The sequence below is a fragment of the Camarhynchus parvulus genome, chromosome Z, assembly GCF_901933205.1.
Source record: "Camarhynchus parvulus chromosome Z, STF_HiC, whole genome shotgun sequence".
Classification (NCBI taxonomy): Eukaryota; Metazoa; Chordata; class Aves; order Passeriformes; family Thraupidae; genus Camarhynchus; species Camarhynchus parvulus.
This window is the reverse complement of record NC_044601.1, coordinates 60,153,949-60,180,009: the sequence shown is the minus strand read 5'-3', so window position 1 is coordinate 60,180,009 and position 26,061 is coordinate 60,153,949. Positions and strand designations below refer to the sequence as shown.

Below are 26,061 nucleotides of genomic sequence, written 5' to 3'. Positions count from 1 at the left end.
CCCGAGCACGGGGTGGGGAGAGTCCCGCAGCCCGCGGGTCACCGCGGCTCCCGCCGCCCGCACGGACCCTCCGGACCGCGGCAGCCGCGGCCGGGTCCCCCCGGGCCGCCGCACACCCGCCCCTCTCCGGCCGCCGGCACAACTTGCGGCTCCACGCTGCTGTCCGCCTCGCCTCCCGTCCTTCCGCCGGGCTCAGCCTCCCCGCTACCGCGGGCGCCACGGCTGGTGTCCGCACCCGCCCCCCCAGCTCATCCGCTCCATCACCTGCCGGCGCCGAGCCGCGGAGCCGGTGCGCGCTGGCGGCGGCGGCGGTGCCCGTGCTAGTGCCCGTGCCCGTGCCGTGCCGGTGCCGGTGGCTGCTGCCGGTGCCGGTGGCTGCTGCTGCTGCTGCTGACAGTGCTGCCGCCGCTCCCGCTGCCGCTGCTGCCGGCGGGGAGGCACCTTCCTCGGCGGCGCCGCCGCCTCCCGGGCGCGGGGCGCGGCTGCAGGCGGCCACGCACGGCCCGAGCCACCGCCCCGCCCCGCCCCGCCTGCCGCGCAGGTGGGAGCGGTGACCCCGGGGCACGGCCACCCCCCACCGCCCGCTGCCTGGGGACAGAACCGGGCCCTCGCCCCCGGCACCCACCCTCCCGCAGCTCCCGCCGCCCCCGCCGGGGGGATGCGCCGAGCAGCCTTGCGCTGCCTTCGGGCACCTTCACAGGTCGCTTTCCAGCGGGACCTGCTCTAGACACGGCGCTTTTCACACTTGCTCCACCCAAAGCAGGCTCCTGTTGAGAGGTGTCCTGGGTATGCGCCCCCCCCCCCCTCCCCGCGTTGAAAATATTTCTCACTCGCGGAATCCAAATTAAAATCCCCCTGCTGCTTCCACAAAACTGCCAGGAGCTGTTTCCTTCCCCAGAGCCTGGCCTGGTGTGCCAAAGCCAAGTGTCTTTATCACAGGCTGTCATTTAACATCTCACGGCCATTTTCCAGGTGTGTGGCAGCCGATTCCCGGCAGATCTAAAGGCAGCCAATATTACATTTTCTACTTCTGCCACCTAAACTATACAGCTGTGGACTGTGGACACAGCCATCTCCTGATACAGAAGTTTTTGCCATATACAGGTAGAGAACCCACTGCTATAACGGGGGGGGGGAAGAGGTATAACTATATTTGCCCAAGGAGTAAGCAGATCACAACTGTAATCAAGATGGACAGGGATTAAATTCTTCCGCTGAGTCCCCTGCTGTACTCAAGCCATCTTTTAACAGCTTAGCTTTGCCCACAGCAGTTCTGGCTCCCTGAAGTACTACCTGGCAGAGAAATAACTGTCCCTCCTGTTTTTCAGGATTTTCAGCATGATTTTCAGCCTTCTATGAGTTTAGAGGGAGACAGGAATTCAGGAGCCAGAGGAGCCTCTAACCTGTGTTCCTTGGAGGAAAATGCATGGCCTGATGTCAGTGCCCAGCTCCCGGGGAGCACAGGCAGTTAAACAGGTGCCGAAATGAAACACACCAATAGTTAACATACCTAGAGCTAACCCAAAGGGAAGCTTTCAATCCTTGGGATGTGCAACTTTCTGGGGCTCAACACTACTAACCAGGAAATGCCTCCCTTCCCACCATGATTCATGGCCTGACATCTCCCAAGGAAAAAAACAAAAACAAAAAAAAAAAAAAAAACCAAAAAAAAAAAAAAAAAAAAAAAAAAAAAAAAAACCCAACCAACCTCATAAGCCCCTTTATTTAAAAAGCAGAGACCAGATTTTGAGCACAGTAAGAGAAGGCTGTGATGGCTGCATGCATCCTCTGAGCAGCAGAGGGGCTGGGAAATTCATCCAGGATATGGACAGCAAATTCCATAGCCTCTGCTCAAGAGGAGAGAAATGTTCACCAGCATTATTTTCCTAGGAAAATAAGTAGCTCCCAGATGACTCCTGCCCAAGGCCTCCCCATCACCTCTTCTTTACATGTATTCCTCTGTGCAAAACAGAATCCAAAATTCAGGGTATTAATGTGGGAGGAGAGGTTGTTCTGAGTCCCCACCCAAAAACTGTTTATGTTTTGCCCACAACCTGGTTATTACAATAGTACAAAAGAGTTTTGGAGTAGGAATCACACCCTCCTTTGTGCCTCCTTTGGTGTCACTACCTATTTATGCTATAGTCATAAACAGAAAAGAGACCACAGTAGTTATTCTGCACAATCTCCTATCATACTTGGATGTCCAGAAGGATCCAGCAAGTCTTTATCCTACAGGCCACAATATATGACCCAAATTTCCTATTCAAATGCAAAGTAAAATGCAAAGTCCTGCCTGGTAAAACCTTGGCAGAAGCAGCCCAGGGAGTGAGAAGGTGGTTTCTCCTGCTGACTGGCCTGAGGAGGCACAATGGAGAGGGAAATGGCATACAGGGTCCCCAGGGCACAAGGAGACAGATGAGCTGCTCAGGCTGAGGCAAGACTGAAGCATCCTGGAAGAGAGCACCTGGAAGAGAAACTGCCTCTTGGGCATCAGGAAAGTCTAGAACTATTAGACATCTCCCAGCTTGGTGACAGCTGTGCAGGGCTTTTCTAGGTCTGTTTAGGAGCCAACATCCCACTGAAATTTGGGGGATTGGGCCCTAAATCTTCTTAGCTTTTATTTTAAAGAATATTGTTAGCATTTACATATTTTACGCACATACACGCAGCTGTGCATTTCAAAGTAATCTGTTGTGCTATAAGCCAAAACAGGATTTGAGTCATACGGTTCTATAAAGATAAAGCATTGATTTATCTAAAGAAATCTGTCTAAAGAAAACTGGCTTCATACATATGCAAGAAGAACTACTTAGCACAGATCATTCTCTTCTGCCCCACAGAGTTGGGCATCATATTAATTTCTAGCTTGAATTTTAGGAGTACAAAAATGAAAAATTCAGAAAATTAAGGATAGTGGACTGATGAAACCATTTCCCAAGTCAAAAGAAAGCTACAGAAAAAGCCACTTCAGTGCTTAGCTAACAAAGGTGCAGTTGGATCCCATGCCACACCACAGGGGCAATACTGCATGCCATTTCTGGCACTGCCATTATTTCTGGCTCTTTCCTTATGATTGTCTCTGTACAAATAAATTCTTGATTCACATTCGGAAAAACAACAAATAGCACAAATCACCACAGGGCCACATTAGCACAAACTAAATGTCACTAAAATCAGTTTCACTAATGTCTGGGTATGAGAAGTTAACACTTCAAGGAAACAACTGAGTAAAGTTCTTAAGTATTAGCTCTGTTCCTCAGTACCTTAAACTGCACAATTTTTAAGCCTTGCCTTATCTCAAGCATTATCTGCAGAAGCTGGAAGCACCAGAAACATTTGCTCTTTACAACAGTCATAGACATTCTCTCAACACTGCTGTGTCCTGGGCACTAGATGTCTGCCATCCCTGACACACAATACACAAAGTAAAGTTAATTATACAGCATCTTCCCAGGATCCAAAACTGTTGTGGATCTATTGGACATCAAAATGAATGTGCATATTTAAAAGAAATTCCTTTTAAAACACAATAAGCATCCACCAGGACTACATATAAGCCAGGACAACAACACGATGTTCCATTTTTTCCTAAAACAAAACAACAAACTTCAGGACTCAGCCAAAAACCACAAAAATGACACAAAAGAGGGTTAATATTGCATGGGCATCCAGCATGCCAGGGCGGAGTCAAGGACTGCAAAAGCCACGATCTGCTCCCAGCTGCAATAGTGTAAATACAAAAATCACTTCCCTGATCTCCGTGTGGCTCTCCTCACGGTTCACTCAGCCGATCTGTGGCATTCAGGCCACTGAGTTTCCCGAGCCTCTGAAACCACCAGCTCCAGAAAGCCCCATTTCTGCACCACATGCTCTTACACTATGAGAGGACTGCCGCAGAGAAAACCTTTCCCCCTCCATTTCTTCTGCACACAAGCAAAACAAAAGTAGTTTGGGTTGGTTTGTGTTTTTTAAAAAATGCAAGTTTAAAAGCTCCAACACACAACTACTATAAACAGCCCTGGAGAGCTGAATACCACAGCCCACAGCCAGCATGCCCCTAGAGCCACCCAGAGCTTGGCTGGGAGTTACACCCTCATCTTTTTGTGCTGGCTGCAAGTTCATGGGGTGTGCAGAACAATTTCAGTGACCAAAAAAATTCCAAGTAGCTCCAGGTTTGGCTGAAAACAACACAGTCCTTAATCTTTAGCGGGGTTTTATGTGCAAATTGCAGGCAGACAGGCCTTTACAAGAGCTAAACTAGAATTATTTGTAAACACTCACTTATTCCTGCCGCCATACAAATAGCAGGAAATTAGATGCTTTTTCACTGATTTTTGAGAGATATTCTGATGCCCTGTCTCTGTGTGTCAGCAAGCTTTTCATCTGTGCACCTTACTTACATGGGCTATAGTCAGAGATGTTTTCTACAACAGAAATGCAGGGATTTTTAGGTAAAATCCTGAAAGGAAAGCAATCCTTTTAGGAAACTGAGAATGGGAATCCATTGAGAGCTGTCAAGAAATTGAACCTCTCAATTTTATTTTTCTATTCACTTGTCCATAATTATTATTTTTATAGCACTCAAAATACAGTCAGTAGTTTTAATGAAAACCCAGACATAGGTAGGGTCTTTGTCCCAGAGGGCTGACACTGTGACTTCCTATGTTAAGGCTAATTGTTATTTAAAATGTTATTTAAGATCACTAGTCTCCAGTAGACTCTTTTTCTTTTCTTTTTTTGCTTGCTAGTTTCCTTGCAGTGATGTAAGGCAAGATGACTGTATTGATAACCCCCTCCCATGCTCCCCACAAGCCCCCTTCTGGAATATGATCTTCAAAATATGCTCCATTAGCCAGAGGTTGAGCTCTGAGGGCAGAGAGCTGTTTGTGGAAATATTTATATTTAGTAAGCAATCATATTAGAGCTGATTTAATGCATTTGCAGTTTATTTATAAGCTGGTATTTTTAAAAATCAATTATATAAATGAAAAAATACTCACTTTTAGAGAATATTCCATGAAACTCCAAGCCATGATGCAATGTATCTATACTATATAGCTCTGACCTCACTTTTTAATTATTTTCCTTATGTGCTTGTAGAATTTATTTAGAGGCTTCTCTAAATTTAGATAAAGCCTTCTCCCTCAGCAGTTCTCTAATTCAGGTAAATTTGTAGTGCCAGAACAATACGATGCCACATAGTTCAAAAGAGTGGTGATTTACATGGCATTAAGTATAATGTATTTAATTTCAAAACACAAAGCAATAGCTGAGGTTGGAGAGCAGAAAACAGATATAATGAAATGTACTGGTATTGCTGAAGTAAAACAGAGAGCAATAAGCCAGAAATCATATGGCCTTTAAGCAATTTACCTTATCTGCTACATTTAACTCCAGCTACAGTTATTAGAATGAAAAAAATCATCAAGCTGTCTGTCACATTGCAATCCCTATTTACTTATGCATTTTTCTCAGTAATGTCCTCTGTTTTAATTTAAATTTCTGTTCACTTAATACATTCACTTCTTTACAGTGTATGGCCCAGTTCTGAGACTCTACACAGGAACATGCATTTGCTCAAAACAATCTGTTATCACTAAGAGTGGTTTTTTTTCCCAGGGTGGAAACACACATCTAAGCTTGTTTTTAGAAATTATAACTTGCAGGCCAAATTTAGAATAACATTACCCTCTAAAATCAAATAAAAAGTGAAAAGCCAGGCTTTACCGTGCCTTGAATTCAGACTCCCAGCAAGACTTTCATCCACTACACATAGTCAGACATTTTCTTCCAGATAAACTTGCAAGCACCGAAGGAAAAAATACTTAACAAAGATATAGTATCTTACATTACATACTCACCCTTAGATCTCCATTTAAATTCCATTCTTCTCCTCCCCAAGGTGATGCACTTTTCTCTGCTCCTAAACTTTCTCCCATATTGCACAATTAAGACAAACTCTTTTTTTTTTCAGCATTAAAGACTATGTTCTGATTTTTCCTTACCCTGTTATGTCCAAAGGTTACCATTTCACAAAGTATCCTAAGGACATTTTTACTACCAAGAAATATTTTGACAACAAGAACTATTTTAAACTCTACTAAGCTCTGCTGAGTGTAAAATGTTGCACGGGGTGCTCAGGAGCCTAGGGGAATGCAGCTATCAAGGTGGTTTTCCTTTGCACAAGAACAGCAATCTGAATATTCTCTGTACACACAGAACATGATGTACATCTCACTATAATCCCAAAGGGTCAACAGAGAGGAGAAAAATGTACCTCAGACCCACTAACCCCAATCTGGAGGTAGCAAGGTGCTGCTGCAGGCTGGAAGGGTTCTGTACACATGTGACTGTTCAGGTTTCATACTGGGATTTCCAAAACTACCAGAGGAAATTGATTTGGGCAAGAGAGCAACTAGCCCATCAAGGTGTTGCTGGCAATCTGGTGTAAGAATGGTGCCAGGATGGTGCCTCCAGGTGCTCACCCTGCTTTCCCTCACTTGCAGTGTTGGAAGTGATTTAGCCATGACACAAAATGGAACATGACCACACATCCCAGAAAAAGCATAACGGAGATTAAGCATAAGATAAAGACAAGAGAGGGAAGGGCCATGGAGAGGAGGGCTGGTGCAAGTTCCCAGCCCCTATCACTACCTTGACTGCAGGATAATTCTGGGCCAGGGCTAGCAAGGCCAGACCCTCTGCTAAAGAAGGCTGCTGGGAGTGCGCCAACTCTCAAACACATCTCAAGGTGAGTAACACAAGTTCTGCACTGTGTGTTTTCAGAGCAGACCAGGGAACAGAGTGTCTTACCCCCTTGCAAACACCCAGTAGGATGCCTAGGCTCTACTTGCACTGCCAGCACCCCAGCTAGCAGGACTTGTGTAGCAGGTAGAGCTACACAAGCTCTCACTTCAGGAATTAACTTTCCCAAGTTCCCAAGCCATTGTCCATATGTGCTTGCTCACTAGGATTTCCTGTGAAAGCAACACTTTTCCCTTCTCTTTAACTACAGAAATAATGTAGGTTACAACAGAGGCTGTCCCCTCCAGCAACCTGTGCTCCACCCTGGAGTAATTTTATATTACCCTCCCCAGTGTCCTAGACTAGGGCTGCAGAGATTGTGGCTTTCATTTTATGCTAGAATAGCCTCCATTAATGTAATATGCTGTGATCCTTATGATATTCCAAGTGGAAGCCCAGATCTTGTTTGCTTTTTAAACATTGCAAACCATCCTGCATTTCATCTGTGCATACTTTCCAGCACATATCAGAATATGCCATCCACTCACCACTTATTAATGTTTCAAAGAGTCTTCCTTAAAACATACATAAAATTTAGGGGGGATCTTGTTCCAGGAGTCTTCTGACCATTCTGTGCAGTCAGAGAGAGTAGCTTTATTTCACAGACTGGATTTAATATACAGAAACATATTGCATCTGTTTCCAAATATTTTCTTTCTAAAACCGTTATGAAAACTGGTGCCAAAATGTGCTCATTCCTCTTTAAGGAGGAAACCTAATTTGGGTTTCTTGATCCAGATCATCTTAACACCCAGGCTCAATTTTGCTTGCAAAAGCAATCTACAGCTCCAACTAATACAAATTTAATCTGCAAGGCTTCCTGCTTGGGCTGAATGGGTCCAGCATTTCTTTGTTACAAGATCCACATCACATATCAGCAGCATCTGGTACTGATTGCAGATCTCAGACACTATGCCTATGGGCTCCATGGGCAGCATCCTTCTTGGATTTCTGATCCCTTTTAGATTTTTTCCTAGGCTATCTCTTAATCTTTTTGGATTGAAGATTTATGACTGATCCTTAGCACTTTTTTTGAGGTGTGATGTTTTCTTTTGGACCAATCTGTGGTAGCTGACCGTATTTGAGAATACATCCTGCAGGTTCAATTCTCCTTTTACATGGTCAAAAGCCAAGAGTCACCTCTTTAGTTAATCAATCTGCCTTGCCACAATGCTTATACATATGAAAATCAGGAACTGCTCCTCTATCTCCTATACTTGGGATTCACCTCCTTCCACCTGAATGAATATATAACCATTTTACAGGGGATGAAAAATAGTTTGCCTTTTGATTGTACTAAGAAAGAAGGGGTACTCCAAACAACAAATGCTCTTCTTTGGCTTCAGGTTTTCATTTGGTAAGGTTCCAAGCCTTCCTCCTAAGATTTTGCCATCAATTGAAAGAGAAGAAAAATAAAAATCAAGCTTTAGTAATGACACAGGAACACTTTGACCAATTGGCACAATCTAAAGGTTAAAAGTTCCAAATACAGGCAACCTGGGGAAAAATAAAAGCAATGCTAAGTTTAAAACTTATATATTCAATCAAGCTATTTCTCCAGGACACAATTTCCAGGCTACTTTGATGAATGCTGCTGAAACAGCATGCAGCAAAACGTGACAAAATAGGAAACTCTCAGCCCAACCTCACATTCTCTTTTTTGTCCCATTCTATGCACCAAGTTAGTCCTCAGAGAAAGAGCCTGGGGAACCCCAGAAACAGTATTCCATGGACTACATACAAACTTCCTCCCCGTGTCTGCACCTGAAACTCTCACATCACTCCTGCACATACCCTATGGCCTCCTTGACTGGCAAACTGGGGACCACAAAGCAAGGGGGATGTGTGAAGGGACCATGAGAGAGGGTAAAGTCTGGGAGCTGGGGTAGCAGAATGGCCCCTGCATTACCAGGCTGCTCCCAGTATGTGTCTGCCATGCAATGAATTAATATGGTTATATTTAATCCTGTTCTTCTCTTTCTCACACACTTACCTTTTGGTACTGGTTCCTCCTCAGCTTCCCAATTAGCCTGTTCATACTTGCAAGGAAGTTCTCACAAAATAAGAGTTGTGTTAAACAGGAAACTATTAAATCACATTTTCCCCAATAAAGCCATAAAGTGGCCCCTTTTTCCTTAACAAAACCCCATCCAAAGTCTTCAGCCCTGTGAGACTTTTTCACTGTTTCAGCTCTAAAAGATAATGCAGTAAGGTATAATATGCAAAGTTTTATAAACTGGAGCAAGCACTCCAACCAGATAACTGGCAGGTCCAGCAGGATTGGCTTCAGACCTTCTCAGTTCACCGCAAATCTCAAATACTGTATATGGAAATCAGACTTCAGATGTGTGTTGGCTAAATCACCATGACAAAAACAAGGCTATGGGGATTATTTGGTTTTGTTTTTGGAATTTTTTTTCCCCTCAAAGTAGGCACAGGAAATGACCAGGTTTTGGCTTCAAGGCCTCGGAAAAACAGAATTCAGTTTTTCCATTCTGTCATTACTCTAGGAAACTCTACGCTCTTGTACCCGGACACCTCTTGGAGATACTTGGGAAGACTGGATAATAGCTAAATTCATAACCAGGCAGGTATCTCCTAAGTTAGAGCTTATTGGTATTGCTCAAATGTACTTCTGCAGAAACAGGTATTTCAAAGAATTTTAGCCCTTGTGAAGGTACTCTGACTTTATAACTCTGCACCAGACAAACAAGTACCTGGAAAGAAACTCTCTGCCATAAAACCCAGCATTTAATAAAGTGCTTTTCCCCCCAAGAGCTCAAGCACCTGCAGAAAGTGAGCTGCTGTCATCACCTCCCTGTCACTGAGGCCATGAGTTGTTCACAGTGTGGGGAAAAGGCTTGACCAGGACCCAACACTTCTTAAGTCCACACATGCTGTCCATTAGGCTGTAAGACCCTGACAGGAGATAGATACATAGCTCTAAGTCATATACAGTTCATGAAAGCATAACTTACAAGTCAATGATTTAAAATAGAAGCATGTGGAAGAGAAATGGAAGGTGAAGACGGAACCAGCATGGGCCTACTGTAGACAGCAGCATGAGCTACAAGCAAATAGCAAATGCCACTAAAATGTGAGGAAGTCAAAACTTCACATGGAATTTAAACTAGTTCTTTACACTGGGTTCATGCTGGATTCTTACACGAGTTTATGACTCCATATATAGCACGGTATATGACATTTTTTAATCTAGAGGAGATCTTGGCTTTGCAAAGTCAAGCATGATTCCCCCTGATGTAGGACATGGACATTGCATCCCAGGTGTGCTGCTCTGCATGTTGAAGATTATTTAAAAAGGAAGACTATTACTTTTCATATTCTTTAATACTATTATTGATACTATCATTAAATGAGAGAATATCCCTGAGGCCGGGAAAACCTCAGAGAGTGTGGGAGCTAACACCTGGACGCAGGATTGGTTTCCTTGGTTATTAGAGCTGGCTGAATGGTTTTAACAGATAATGATATCTAATTTAATTACATATCAGACAAAACACTTCTGATTATTCTTCATCCAGCCAGGATTAATGAATTTCTAAGTCCTCCTTCCATCCTAAATTTTTTCTACCTTCTTGTCATTTACCTCTTTTGTTTTGAAGTACATCTGAAATCTACCTGCCTGAAGAGAGATGTTTACTTCTCTAACTTGCATGACTTTTTTCTTAGTGACGATGCTCCCTAAATTAATTTCCACAGTTTATAATTTGTTTCTCAGGTCATGAGATAAAGCATTTAAGCCACAAAATCATTCTTATAGAGCACTGATATTCCGCCTTTCTCATCCCTATATAATATAGAGTCCTTTTAAAGGCACAGCCCTGTATACAGTAAACCCTTGTTGATTTAGAATTCCATACACCAGCCATTAACTTCTAATCCATTTGGCATCTGTAAACCTTTTTTAACTATTATTTCTTTCTCCACAGCGTAACTGGTGAACTATTGAAATCCGATTTATTTTAACCACATAGTTCATCATGATAAAACTGGATTACTAAATAATTTTCTGCTCTGCTGTATACACCACTTACTTTCCAAATGCAGGCCACAACCAAACACGAGATTGGGGATTAGACTATTTAGTGTATAGCTGGGACAGATATGCAGTGGCAGGAGGAAATTTGGAAGGCAAATTGGAGTGGGAAGGCATTCCAGCAAAGCCCATGGTGTTATGGAATTGTCAGAGAGGTTGGGCACAGCAGCAAGAGAGCTGCACTGCAGAGCGCTCACCAGCAAGGAAGGCACAGGGGGCGAGGAGAAGACAAAGCTGTGAGCCTTGATTGTGTGACAGCAGGCATGCAGGTGTGACATTCCCTGGGCTACCCATGAACAGGGATCCCAGCCCAGAGTGGACAACCTCCCCACACACCTACAGCCCCAAACATAGCTCCTTTCAGCCAGGCAAGGAATAATCCCCCTGTGAGTAAGCAATAAGCTGCCAGCTAATTTACAGAGAGTGAGATCTAAACACAAGCCCTAAATGAAGGTGGTGATGAATATAAGGTTCAAACACAAAGCTTCTCATGTAGCAGGAGAAATGAAACTAAGAATATTTACTTTCCTCTAAGGTCTCTAAAAACTTTCCCCAGGAACTTAATATTTGCAAACTGCTTATCACACTTCTGTTAAGGCAGAGTTTAGGAAAAAGTCCTGCCTGGCCAGCAGCAATAATTTAAAAGCAATTTTCACCTATTTAAGCTTTTAAAACCTACCAAAGACCTTAGATTTTTCTTAGAGTTGCTATTACTCAGAAGTAGACAGCAGATCTTACTTTGCTACCTAATGCCTGCAGGCTTTGAAGCTAATGCAAATACTGCTTTTTTATTCACAGGCCATTGTTTTCAAAATAAAGCACTTTGGGGAATAAGTGTTTTACTTCAATTAATTGTGGTTCCTGTTTGGGGAAAAACAAACTAACAGGTTTATTCATTGAGAGAACCTGACAACTGCAGATTGCCTGCTACTACTTCGGAGAAAATATTTTATCAAGAATGCTAACACACAAATTCAGTAAATGTATGGGATTTGCAAGACAATCCAGTAAAGCCAAAATTCCAGTTGGTGAATCTCCAAAGGACTAGTGGCCATCAGGAGAGGAAAGGAGACAAAACTCTAAAAGGATTTCCCAAAGGCCATTTTCAGTTGCAATGTCAAGAGCAAATTTTCCTTTTCCTAATGTCATTTTGGGAGAAGGAATGAAGATAATGATACAAGTGGCAGAAAACAAATTTATGCCCATGGAAATATCTTTCAAATCCTACACCTGAGCTTTAAGAAAAACAGCCCTTATCTATAGTTACCATTTTTATACTACAGTGACTAAAAATGTCCCTTAAATTAAATTCCTAAGGTCCAGAATGACCACCTTTGAGTCATACTAATTTTAGCAGCTGTTTATGTGGACAAATAACTTGGGAATTGTGCTGTTACCAGCATCCATCAAACAAGCAATACAGTTAGTAAACCCAGGAATGTACACATAAATTTTTATGGAAATAAATAACACAATACCTTTCTGTTTCCTAGGTCTTATGAACCACTTAGATTTGGTATTTAGATTTATCCTCTGCTCTGAAGTTCCAGCTACAGACATAAACTACAACAACTGATAACTTCATTCTTAGACAACTGGATTATAATCTTTTTTACAATTGTCACATAAGGGGCAGTTCCTAGAAGTCCTTGAAGCTGCACAGGTATAGAAGAGAGTCAAATCTTCATCAGCAGTTCCTTCTTCACATTCCAGAATAGCCAAATCTACCCAAAATGCACAACATATTTATTGCTTCTTAAAGGGATTAGCTACTGCACTCTACAAGCCTGAGAATCAGATTACATGACGTATATACACATCTTAAAAGCATGTAAAGAAACAATTTTCACTGCTGTCTTGCAAATTCCTAGATAAGACAGGCTAAAATTCCCGGTTGACAGAACCAAGAAATTGCTTAAAATATTTATATGACATTGCCCTCTAGAGGAAACCGAGAAAAATCTGTTTTAGTAGAACTCTTCCAGAGATGAAAACACGAAATGTCATTTTCAGCAGAACAATTAGTGTTTGTTAGAAACCATTTTCACTGAGAACATCACACACTGTTTTGGCTCCATTTGTCATCCACAAGTTTTCAAGACAGAATTCCCCAACCTCTAGCCTAGGGCTCTGTATTCAGAGAGACGGTACCACAGAGTTTACTGCCTACCACATGTCTGATTTTTTCTCTTTGCTACCAGAATAAAATAGCCCAGACTATGAAAAATTGGCAAGCACTTAGTAATTCTTTATTTATGATGGCAAAAAGAGACACTGGTCAAAGTGTAGAAGGATGAGCAGGAAGACTTCCCTGACTCTCGTTTCATCGAATTATTACCCTGCTAGCCTGAACCTACTCCAGTGGTCAAATAATGGTGTAGGAAACATAGGTCAAAGTTATTACTACATTAATCAAATATTTATTTTGCAAGTTGTTTGTTTGTTTTTTGGGTTTTTTTTAAGATCATCTGGTCATCTATAGTTCCAACTATGGAGAAGGGTTAAAACCAGACCCTGACACCTTTTTAAACAATAGAAATGAGTCTTAGGCATCACTATAACAGTAACCTCTTTCAGTCATGTTTCAACAATACTGTTTTATTTTGAAAGCCTGAATCCATTTTCCATCTACCTCTAGTTTCTCACATTCTTGTTAGAGAGGCTTCAGTTGGATGGGATTCCTGAGTCTTGGATGCTCTAGGGTGAATTTTGCTGCTAATAGTCACCACTTGCCTTACTCTTGTCCTGTTTTGGAAGGTACAAGTATTCTTGAACTGCCCCAAATCTTGTCACAGTGCCTGCCGACTTATCTTTTTCCTGTTACTGGTCTGTTAAACATGTTTTCCTTCAGAGGCTCACATGATCTTGCTGAACATCATACATTTTACCCAGAGAAAGAAACAAGAACAGTGAGCAATACTGCAGAGTCTGCAGTTGATACATATGCCCTTTGCCTCTTAGCCCATATCTGATAAAAAGGAGACAGAAAAATAAGTTTCAAGGAGCATGTGATACTGCTTGGAGCTGGAGGCAAGTGTCACATGAGCTAAAAAAAGCAATGAGCTTCCCATGTTTAAAAAAATCCCATCCCAAAAGCCATCCACTGCAACAGCTGTCTCTGTGATTTTATACCTGTCTCTTTCCTGATCTCACCTCTGTTTATTGTACTTATCCTCTCACTTATGTCCATAGATGGCAGGTTCATGTTGACAAACCATCTCTCTGAGGCTGATGTTGAGCCTCTGACCGTGGAACTGTCTCTGAAAAATGTTCACCATTTTTCAACCCTCCCTGTTCCTGTCCTTTCCAGTCCAGGCCAGATTTCCAGTGACAGGGGATAAGTGGGTTTTAAGCTGCCATCGCTGTTAATGCTTTTAGCTCTGGAGGGTCACAGTTCAGTTCTAGTCCATCTTTCAGGACAGCAAGAGTCACACCCAGAGGCTGCCAAGAAGGTATGATCATGTCCTGCTTTGCAGAGCAGTTGCAAAACACATCTAAGAATGAGAATGCTGCTCACTTAGATCATGCTGTAAGAAAAACTATTTGAATGAGGACTGGAGAGGCTGTGCCTTTGCAGGGCTCATGGCACATCAGTCACTACAGGTGGAAAAGGACGACCTCCCAGGATTCTCACTGCCACTAAGTAGCCTGGCTCCAGTCACCTCCTACTTTTGCAGCAGCTCAAAGCTTCTGTCTCAAGAAAATCAATCTTTAGCCCACAGTCTGCTTTGTGCAAAATTCTGGACTCCCAGAATATGAACAGAAAGTCACGTGTACAGTTTAGAAGATGCTGTGAATGACTGCACATGGCAAACTGGTGTGTTTAGGCACAAGCATTATAGAGACAGTAGGAATAATGGGCACGGAATGTTCCTTGCTTGTGTCTTTGAACATCTGTATTTTTAATTATTGATGGCTAAAGCACTGTTCTGTACTAGCAAATGCACTGCTGGAGAGGCTGTGAAAATAACTGATGCTGTGGCTGAAGGCCTCACCTGTTACTTGGCTGAGCAGTGGAAAAAAGTGACTCTTATTTTGCACATTCCAGCAGTTTGCCAATTAGCTACGTTCTGCTGTGCCCTGACTGTACTTCCAGATGACCTGAGAGCATGAGATGCATGCTGTGTGTCAGGCTGAAAATCCCACTCAGGATGTAAAAGGGATCCTGCTGGCACTTTGGTATCAAGGTAAATGACAAGGCACAAGGCTGACTCACCAAAACAGGCTGTTCCCACAGAGGATGAGCAGGGAGGGAAGAGCAGGTAGGGCAAAGCTCCCTCCCAAACACTGGGCTTGTTCTCTTGTAATTACAGCGTGGTCAGAACAGCAAATTAAATGGAGAGGCACAGCCATGCATTGGGCAGCAAAGTACAGATTTCTAATCAGAACTTTCACACCTCATTAAAACAAAAACAAAGCACAGAAAAAATCCTCTCTATAACCTTTGAAGGTTTTACACCTCCTAAGGCAACACCACCAACCACTGTCCAAGTCTTTTCAAGACTGATGCAATGCTTCTGAAAAGCAAGTGTGCAGAGGCAGGGCTCGGAGCAATTTTGGCAGATACCCTGAGGATGTTGTCTAGTTACACATATATGGTCCTGGGGAATCATGATTTCTAGAGAGAGGCCAGCTCTGTTGTTCAGTGCTGACACTATGTAGGAGGCAGTGACGGGCATATTGATCCCTAAATTTTTGGACAAACATGCAAACACATAGAGGATGTGAGCTATTTAAATCAGTGGAAGTCTTTCCATCATTTTTAATGGGGTTTACATTAAATTTGTCTGAGCAAGAAGATAAGATGAAAATTTGAGGTGGATGAGGGGTCTCGAAAGTCTGTTAAGGAGGCAGTTGTGGTAATGGGATGTTGCTAATGGCCACTCCTACAAGGGAATGAGTTGTGCCTCCACAGAATATCCCTGGCTTGGGGAAATTGAGAGGGACGGCAGGAACTGGAGGGTGAGGAGGCGAAACTGAGTGAACACACACTCAGATTAATAAAGCAAAGAGGACAAACCAGCTAAATGATCTCTGCTGAGTCTGGGGATTAGTGACCTTCTATTTAAGACTTTGGCTCTTAAGAGAGGATTTGGAATAAAGCTCATTTCTTCAGAGACATTTATTTCTCAACATGTGTGGCTAAGTCTGCTCATACCTTCCAGGAAACATAAAAGAAAGGAAGAAAAACATCTCTTTCTTAGTTTCTTAGTCCTGCTATATTTAAAGGGAGGGGAGAGGGAGGAATTTATATCCACTATCGAGTAGGGGATTTATATCCACTATCAGTGAAAAATACTGCAGCCATGCTTCAGAGGGGACTGCATGCTCCAGACTTCAGGAGCACAGTGAGACTTAGGCTGTGCCTTGCAAATGTTAGACACCCATAGGCTTTCTCTCATTTTGTGCAGGTTCAGCACACATTTACTGTATCCCAGCTCACAGCAGCTCAACAGGATGAGCAAAAACTCAGCCAAAATCCCTATGTGCTGCTTATTTTCCATCCTCAGGACTTGTGCATCAGCACAAGCTTCTCATCCTTGCCCATGATAACAAGGCCCAGGTTTCAACCTCTGTGCCCTGATCCATCACTTAACAGTATGAAGATCGGTAATATGATCTAGAAAAGGAAACTAATTCAATTCCACAACAGGTTGGGGGTATTTTTTAGGTCAGTTTTGAGAACTCTATTCCCTGAGACAGCATTTGGAGGCTGCAGTCTCCAGGACCACTGTATTTATTTTTCGCTGTGTAGTCAGTGCTGTTAATATTTTAACAAGGAATTCACACAGAAATGTTTGCCCCTTGGCCAAGGGCAAAGGGACAGGATAAATTTCCATTATTTTTCCTATTAAAACAAAAATATTTTCTTGTGGACATAACCAAGAGAAGGCCCTACTAACACCAGGAAAAGCAGCTGCTTATACTGAGCAGCACTTTGTGTTGGCAGCACTTTTGCTTTAGGAAGGAGGTGAGGAAACACAGTAAAGCAGAGCAATCGATCTATGCAACCTGGTGTGCCTGGGAGGTGGGGATGCTGTTAGACAAAGCTTTCTGTGATGACCAGTGATGGTTTTCTTGGGGTGATTTTTCTGTAATAAAGAGGATGTATAAAGGAGATTGCACTGCCAGGAAGATAAATCCCCAAAAGCTCCAATGAAACACAATCCCATCATAGGCAGAGAGACCTGAACTACCCCCTTCCACCATAACACAGGCATTCATACACCCCAACAGCCAACCCAGCTAAGGAATGGATTTGTTACCCAAAACAAATCCTGAGGGCAGCAGCTGATGTACTGAGGAGGTTCCCACAGTATTCAATCCCCACAGATCAGTAGGGGCACATGGATGCATTTTGAACACACTGATGAGTAACAGAGTGCAACAAAATCTTGCAGATGCTCCAGAGACAACGGCAGCTGCCAGGACAGGGACAAAGTAGTCATGGCAAGGACAGCCAGCCTCCTGAGGCAGTGACAGTGCCTCAACACAGCATGGCAGGAAGCAGTGCCCCATGGAAAATGCAAAACTGGAGCACTTGAATATCAAAGAGTGACCACATTTGGAGGGGAAGGATGTTTCTCCCAGCAAGAAAATAATTCTATTGCAGGAGCAAAGCAGTTTATTTTTAAAAAATAATCCCATTCAAACTTCTGAGGAAAGGGGATCTCAATAAAAAAGTGCCTTGAAAAGCATTTGTCTTCAGACAAAACAGTTTTCAAATCACACTCAGATTTTTGAGCAGCTCTTCTGAGACACAGAAAATACTTCACTGCTCCCAGCCCCACAGCACATGCACTGTTCTGCAGATACAGGTCTGTTCCTTGTCTGCAGGGCTCACAGCACAGGAACAAAGAAGACTGCCCTCATGAAGACCCCTGTTCAGGGCAGAATCTGTCTCTAATTACATCCAAGAACTGCACAATTTGTTTCCAGCAGCAGCAAGAACCCTTATTTTGACAAAGAACATCAAGATTTCACCCAGCAGAGCCCAGGACTGTTAATGACTGCTACAGCAGGCAGCACAAAGTGCTATGCACGTTTTGAGACCTGTAATTTTGTTGGACATTTTGAATTGTCCTCTGTAATCAGCTGCTAGCACTTACAGAGAGGCAGGACTGTGCTTAGAATGTCCATATATCACACACCTACTAATGGTATTGACGTGTGAGGAGGAGCAGGACTTTACCTTCATAGTTCCAGCTATCCTGGAGATGTGAACATAAGATGTGCAGCAGCAGCAAACATTCAGGAAAGACCTTGGCTCTACTGAAAACCCTCAGCTTCAGGTAAAGTAAAAGATTTGCCTTCAGTAGTGGCACTTGAAGCTCCCTCCCCATTGCAGACCTGATTCCTGAAGGTCTTTCTCAGCATCTCTGAAAATAAACTGAATTCCCTGAAATTTGGCATGCCATATCTATTCTGAGGAGGAGTCTTAGCAACCCTCCCTGGACACTGACTGAAGAGGAGAAACTAAGAAAGCGCTGTGCAAAGGTATGGCTACCAAAATATTTCTCTCTTCATTTTTTTTGGAAGTAATTCCAGTTTGTGGGTTAAAAAGAAGCCAGCCACTTCTCTGACTGTATTCCCACATATGGCAATGTTTGGTAATTTTTGGCAATGATAAAGATGATATCTCTTGAAGGAGTGGTTGAGTTTTCTCAGTGACAAAATTATAATAATAACTCATGTTTCTACCACACTGTCAACACTAGTAATGTATCTTACTCTGCTTTTTACAAGCATGAATTTGAAAACTTAACACTGATTTTAAAGATTAAAAGTATATGGTAGCTGTGTCCAAGCACTGCAGCTATGCTTGATGAAATTCACAATCAAATATTTCAAACTGAATTATATTCATGGAAAAATAATTTTTTTTGCAGTGCTCCAAGGACTTGCTCAATGAAGCCCCATTCAGTTATGTTCAAGAAATGAAGGATTCATCTGTCATCTGTAGAAATACTAACAGCCTCCCTTCAGTAAGTGAGTAATAGCCCAAAATGAGGCGATCCAAAATTCATAGGAGTTGTTGTCTGGAGGAACATAACCCACACATTTTGGAGATACAGTTGTATAGACAGAAGATAAATAAATAGGCAGAGTTTTGACTAACCTTTGTTCAGTATTCCAATACAGCTCATTTCCCTGCAATTGTGTTTGATAGACACACAATTTGCTGACTCTAAAGAGAGCAATAATTTTCCCTCAATCACTAACATCACCAAAAATGACACCACCTACATTATTCCTCTCTAATGTAATAATACTCTGTTAAGCAAAGAGCTTTGATGATTTTATTACTGCATAATGTTTCTCTAAATGAAAAGAAAGACAAAAAATAAAAGAAACAAGTTCAGCAATAATCAACCTGTCTCTGCTGTTTACATGGAAATCAGGTGGAATTTAAATAAATAACTTTTCTTTAAAGAAGTCATAGTCAGCTTTCCTAGCAAGGAGAGACACATGAGTGGTACTCACAGCTGGCTCCTTCAGGAAGTGTTGTGCTGCTCTTACTGTGTCTGACCCCATCACCACTCTGAGATGGGAGGACCTGTAGGCACACCAGGCAGGTGCCAAAACAGCCCTGTCTGTCCAGGGCTGCCCAATCTGTTCCAGCTCCAATCATCTGCCCCTGCATCCTCTAGAGGCTGACCACATCCATAGGACAGCCAGCAGAAGGGACTGTGTGCTCTCACCTCTCCTCTCTTGTTTTCTGGTGTATTCGTTTAGCCCCTTGGAACAGGGAGGGCTTGGATGGCAGGCTGGAGCTAGAGCTGAGGTTACATGAAGCCCAGGGTATGTGAGAACACTTCTGCAAACCCTGCTGCAGAGGTGGGAAATGGCAGAGCTGTGAGACCCCCATGCCAAATCCTCCACTGTTAAGGGAATAAATCAGCAGATTCCCCATAGCATCAGTGTAAAAAACTCCTTCATCAGGCAAGATGGGGCTGCCCAGGAACGCTTGACAGGTGAGGAATAAACACACAAGAAGTGATTTTGCTTGCCCAGTCCAACCTGGTGCTGCAGGAGCTCAGGCAGTATTTTACTTTCACTGACCATGTGCAGGCTCCACAAAGTAAATCATACCACAAATCAGAGCTCCTTGTATCAACCTGGAAGTGTTTCTCACTCGGCCAGGGAATAATTAGGCAGTCAGAAACTGAGTCAGAACTACTATTTAGTGCACTGTCCTGCCCCAACAACACATTGAAAAAACAAGGGGAAAAGGGCTCTGCTACTTCCACCATAGCAGCAGGAATATGGAATTCCCTAGGAAAGCTTCTTCTTGGAAGCAGTCTTTCCAGAAGGCAAGCGGATGTTGTCTTTCAGCCTATTGTAAAGCTAGACAGAATTATGTCCCTTCTGAGCACCCCAGTGGGGAAAGCTACTGAAAGACTCTCAAAGCATCCTCAAGCGCTCCAGTTGGGAACATGAGGCTGGAGCTGCCAGCCAGCTCCCTGATAGGGAAAAGTCAGTTCTCCAAACTGGGAGCATCCTCAAGGTCCCAAATTGTCATCCATCAACATCACCCTTGTCAAATAGCAGTCAACAGCAAGTTAGGCAAGGATGCTTTGGATGCTGAAAATAAAACAGGAAATGTCCTAAATTTTGGCCTAAATTGGATGTTGAATATTCTAAAACAGGATTTTAAGAATGCGAGCTCCAAACTACCAAAACTCTGCCTTTGTAATGGCCAAAAAAAGTAAGGAAAATGGAGCCCTTGGTTCCCATTAGCTGCAGTCACAGCTTGCTGGTTTAATAACACAGCTTTCCAAAAGGAACAAGCCCTAAATTAAGCCTTCAGAGACAGGCCAAAAAGGACAGATATCCAAATATTTTCAAGTTCATTGGCTATTACCTCTCATTTGCATTATTAATAAGATAACATTATTGCTGCCTACTGCAAGCAATTCCCTTGTATTTAGAAACAGTGACATCTGACAAAGGGGAAACAGCAAACTGCCTTTTGCCATAACCACTCACAAATTTGGAGGTGCCACTGATTGATACTGCCACAGTACCAATATGCACACACTTTTTGAACCACAAGCTAGGAATTACAGAGGGTTGTTGTCATACCTGCAAAACCATAGAAGGTTGAGCTGCCCAGCACCCACAGATTGAGGAGTCACTGCTTTTATTCTGCCACGTGTCAGAATTGGGAGTGATGGTCAGCCCAAACTCCTGCCACATTCAAGTGAAGTGATCCTGCCTGCTGGGTGTCCCAAAGTGTCCACCCCCAAAATAAATTCCCTTTTGGCAAGAGGGGGAGGATTTCATGCCCTCAGGTACATTGTAAGCTCAGGTATGAATGAACGTTTACATCCTCATCTACAGCAGAGAAAGGGTTTTGCCTTTGCAAAGGATAATGTGAGACAGTCTACCAGCCCACAAAGAGCAAAACTGGGACAATAACTGATTTTACAGCATGGGATAGCTGAATTAAAAAAAAAAAAACCACCACAAGAAAAATCTGTATCATTGCAAGAATCCTAATTTTTGATTTGACCTCTTAAAGACTTCAAGTTTTCTGGGTCAGGAGACATTAGAAGAGAGCAAATGCATTAGAATCAAAGGGAATTTATTAAAATGAAGTTGTTCCAAACTGGAAAACACAAAAATGTCTTGCTTTGAGAAAGTCTCAGACAACACTTAGCTGTCAAAAACACTTCCCTCAACTGAAATAATTCAATAAAAAATATGAGCACCTGTAAAAATATCTTCCAGTGCTGCTGCATCTGTGTTCATTTTTGCTTAAGAAAACAGTTTTATACAAACCCAGGAAGGCTCCTGCTTTAGTGCAGCCCCTCTGGTGATTATGACTTACAATTTTTTGACCCAGTGACCCCTAAAAATTTTCCAGTGGAAGTGTGAGTAGTATACGTGGGTTAATTATCAATTTGCTTTTGTTTTTTATTTTCTACAAAATCTTTAGAATGAACTCAGGGCTCTCTCAGGGGCTGGAAAGCAAAGGTCAAAACCTCTTCTCCTGGACTTCCATCAGTATCAACTGTGTCCTGCACCATGTGGCACCAGAGGCAGCTGCTGCGGGCAGCTCTGCCACCCTTACCTTGCTCCAGTGACATCCACACCAACCATCAGCTGCCCGTTCAGAGAAAGGATCTCGTCTTTCAGGCGCACTCTCCCACACTTCCCGGCCGGGCTGTTCTTCTTCAAGTCTGTCACCCAGATGCACCCGACGTCGAGCACAGGCCCCTTATGCGCCTTCCTCTTCCTTCCTCCCCGACGCTTCTCCCCATAGTCCCCCAGGGCAGGGATATTCCCAAAGCTCAAGCCCAGGACTTCATTTTTCCGCATCTCTTGGGCCAGGTACATGGTGCAGATCTCCGTATCCAAAGTCCCACAGCTCCCTGGCTGCAGGTTGCTCTCATCCACGGAGAAGTTGAGCTGGATGTACTCGCTCAGCTTCTGGACGGCCGAGCGGCAGAGCTGCTGCTCGGCTCCCTCGGCCCCCTCCCGACGGCTGTTCTGCAGCCACTGGCACAGGAGGGGGAGGAAGACCCCGGCGTTGTCCTGTGTGATGGGCATCGCTGTCCCTCCCTGGGCATCCCCTCACGGCCTCAGCCCCGGCCCCACTTGGCTCCCTTGTCGTCCGCCGCAGTGCCCTGGAGCCCCTGGGGACATGCCGGAGTGGGGCTGCAGGTCCAAAGCAAGCCCCATCTAGTCTCACGGAGATTTCTGGGGGGTTCCAGCTGACCAAAAACACAGTCAAGGAAGGATGTTTGGTGTCCAGGTGCTGCACCGGCCCTGTGAACAGGCTGGTGGGTCAAGTTTGTGAGCGTCTGTGGCTGCCCAGGCCTGCCTGCCGCCGGTGTCCCCGCTCCGTCGGGATCAAAGCGTCCTTCCCACCACGATCACCACGGCGTCTCGTCCTGCAAGGATAAAACAGCGCGGTTAGAAGTGCCCGAGCCGCGGCAGGCGCCCCGCAGCCCCGGCCCGGCGGCCCAGGGCCGGCTCGCACGGCCTGGCCGCTCTCCTCCTGCGATTTACCACTTGAGGGCACCAGCTGCTCTCCGCAGCAAGGGAATAAAAGGTCACCATTAGCTCCTGACCTTGGCGGTGAAATGCGGGCTGCAGAGCCCAGGGGATGCTCCTGCCGCAGCTCCGAGGCTCTGACCGGAGCGGGGGAGACACTCCTGCCAAGGGCCGCTGGAGGGGCACGGGCCTCACCAGCGACTGAAGCTGACAGCCCTGCCGTCCATGCCAGTGATTTTGGGCTGGAATAGGCTTAAACCGGTCTCTTCCCGGATTTAGCTCCCCACCAAGCTGGACGAGGGATGGGCAGCAGCAAACACGAACGGTGAGGACGCCAATGGGGTCCCTCCCTTCGTGGCCGCAGTGGCTCACAACCACCTTGTGGGTAAAGCATCTAAGAGAAGTGACTGTCCCGTTTCCTGGGAAAAGAGTAGGGCAGGTGAATTCCCCCATTTCCTGCAGTTTGGAGAGGGAGGTACACAAGCAGCCAGGAGTCAGTGGGAGTCAGGGGTTAGCAGGCAACAAGGCAAGACAGGAGTTTTTTGCCAGGATCATTATGATCTATGAAACAAGAAAAAACCCTGACACGAGTGAAGTCTGGTTGACCAGATCCTTTCAGGGCTTTATTTTCTAGCAGAGGATGATGCTCAGTGTGCTGTGCACCAGGAAAACTGAAGAAAGCAGCAGCTTCAAGATAGCAGCCTGCAGGTCTGCTCTTGCAGATGTGTATGAAAGGCTTGTGTGAGGTAAAATAGCCGTAGGAAGAGCTTATACCCTTAAAGAATGCGTGTAAAGGAAGGCTCTTGCAAAATGCTGCTGCCCAGAAGCTGTATCCAAAGTTCTGCCACCGCCTTGGCTGTGGGGCAATACTCAGATGGACAGGAGTGCCCCAAGAAAGCTCAGGCAGGGACAACAGCAGCTCAGAGGCACATCATGCTTGTACAGGAGGACACCAGCATCTTCACCAAGAGGCTGGAGTTATACCAAAAGCTCAACAGGGGATAGACATCAGCTTGGGAAAGGAGGAACTGGCCCCTTGCTTAGTGAGAGGGACTTCTGAGTTAGGCTCAGGGCAGGAAAAACAGGGAAGAAAAGGGGAAGAATAAAGACAGAAACTGCTCAGGCACATGTCTAAAACAAGAGGTTTTAGACACAGACTGATCAGGAGACAAGGTTAAACCCTCTAAGCATTTTAAATACTTAATGAAACACTGGTGAATATGTGGGGTTTTTAACACAGAACTTAAGTCTTATTTAAGATCTCATATTTAAGACGAAAGCAATGATTTAATTGACATAACTGGAACTTACTATAGTAAGACCTAGATCTGGAATATTGATCTAAAAATGCATAGCTTGTATGTGGGCCAACAAAGAAAAAGCAGAGGCAGAATCTCTTGGCATACTGAGGATGATGTGTATAATTGCTCTGAGGTCCAGAATGCAGGAGGAGTAAGAACTGCTAAATTATCTGGTTAGTAATAAAGGCAGAAAGTGTGAAACAAACACAGGGGAAGGCACAACAAACCCTAAACCAAGAACCTGATAACAGCTGACTCAATGGTAATGGGAAAGTAGAAACATAAGATATCTACTAGGAATGGAAAATAGTAAGAAATAGAAAGTCCTGGTGCCTTCAGAGCAACATTATCACATAATGGACGGGGTCAAGGAATTAGCAGGGAAGTGCCTCCAAAGAGAGATGTGTTGGGGGTAAGAAGGTGGAAAGAAACTCATGTAAGAATGCCTGTAAAATCAAGGGATTGGGAACAGCAAAACAGAAATTCCTGGTTTCAGTACATTAAAAAAAAACCTGCTAGGAGAGAATTCATGTAGGAGAGTTGAAAGGAAAAAGAAATCAAGGTGAGCTGTAGTTTCTCGAAGAAACAATATTTTGTGCTTAAAAGGCACAAGCACAATAGCATCTCAATGAAGAAGGATCAGAAGACTTGGCAGCATCACGAGCTTTTTATTTTCCTCAAAGACAAGAAGAAAGAACACTAAAAGGTTACTGAGCACAAGTTAAAAAAAATAGTGTGAACACATAGGCAAAAATAATAGAAACATCAGGGTATAAAAATGAAATGAAACTTGCAGAAGATTAAAAAAAGTTACCCTTTATATGCATATTAATACCAAGAAAGCAATGCTTAAAAACGTTGCTCAGAGAGAAAATTATTGAAAAATGACACCAAAAGAGGCAACATTGGTTTGAGTTTTCCTTTAGTCCTTGTTAAAATTACCAACTATGCATGGGGGATTAGTACACAGTGTGACACAGTATCAGTACAGAGGTATACTATCCTCTTCTCTGTTTGTAACAGAGTAAGACATTAGTTCAATTCAGGTATTTCCAGTCCAGCAGAGTGGGAAAAAACACCATTTAAATTTCCTACAAAACCAGCTAAAACCATCTCAGATGGCTGGTCAGTTGTGAGTACTCAAACAGGTAAGGGGCCAGAATTAAGGACAACAGCAAATGCAGTGGCTGTCTTCAAGGGTAGAAAGAGAAGCAGCAGAAAAATGTGACATCAGTCAATCTAGCATCAATCATCCTAAAAACTTCAAATCAAACATAGAAATAGTTTGCATGTATGTGGAAGAGAACAAAAATATAAGCAGCAGCAGACATAGGAGAGGCAAGAATAAAATCATGTGAAATCAAATTAATTTATTTTCATAATGGAGAAGTTGTTGAATATCATTTATCTGGGCTTTATTACAGCTTTTGTCACTGTCTCAACTTTCTCATAAATATACTAGGGAAATATGATTAAATGAGACTTCTATAAATCCATACCCAGGGAGTAGTTATTAATGACATTCTGTGAAACAGAAGGACACTGAAAGTGGAGCTCTGCTGGATCTATATAGTCTAGTTCTGCTCACCACATTCATTAGTGACCTGGGCAATGAAAGCGAGTACACATATTAAATCTGCAGATTACACCAAGCTGGGTGTGTCTGCAGACGCACTGGAGAACAGGATTAGCATTTCAAATATCTTGGCAGAAATCAGAAAAACATAATCTAAAAATTAGAGTAAACTTCATCAAGGACAAATCCAGAGTACTACAAAAGGAATATCTCACTTAGAAAGGATTGGCTATGTGGCAAATCTTTGGCAAGAGATGCAGCATTTTCACAGAATCACAGAATGGATTGGGTTAGGAAGGAATGTGGTCCCAAGCCCC

General features: G+C 43.6%; 1 protein-coding gene across 1 annotated transcript in view; it reads right to left on the bottom strand.

Annotated features, from left to right (window-relative positions):
• Positions 1 to 26,061, bottom strand: part of PDZD2 (PDZ domain containing 2) — a 202,410-nt gene that overhangs the window by 114,873 nt on the left and 61,476 nt on the right. The window contains 1 exon segment of the mRNA XM_030968474.1: positions 21,942 to 22,764. Within this exon segment, the coding sequence (XP_030824334.1) occupies positions 21,942 to 22,420 (479 nt within the window). The 5' untranslated portion in view covers positions 22,421 to 22,764.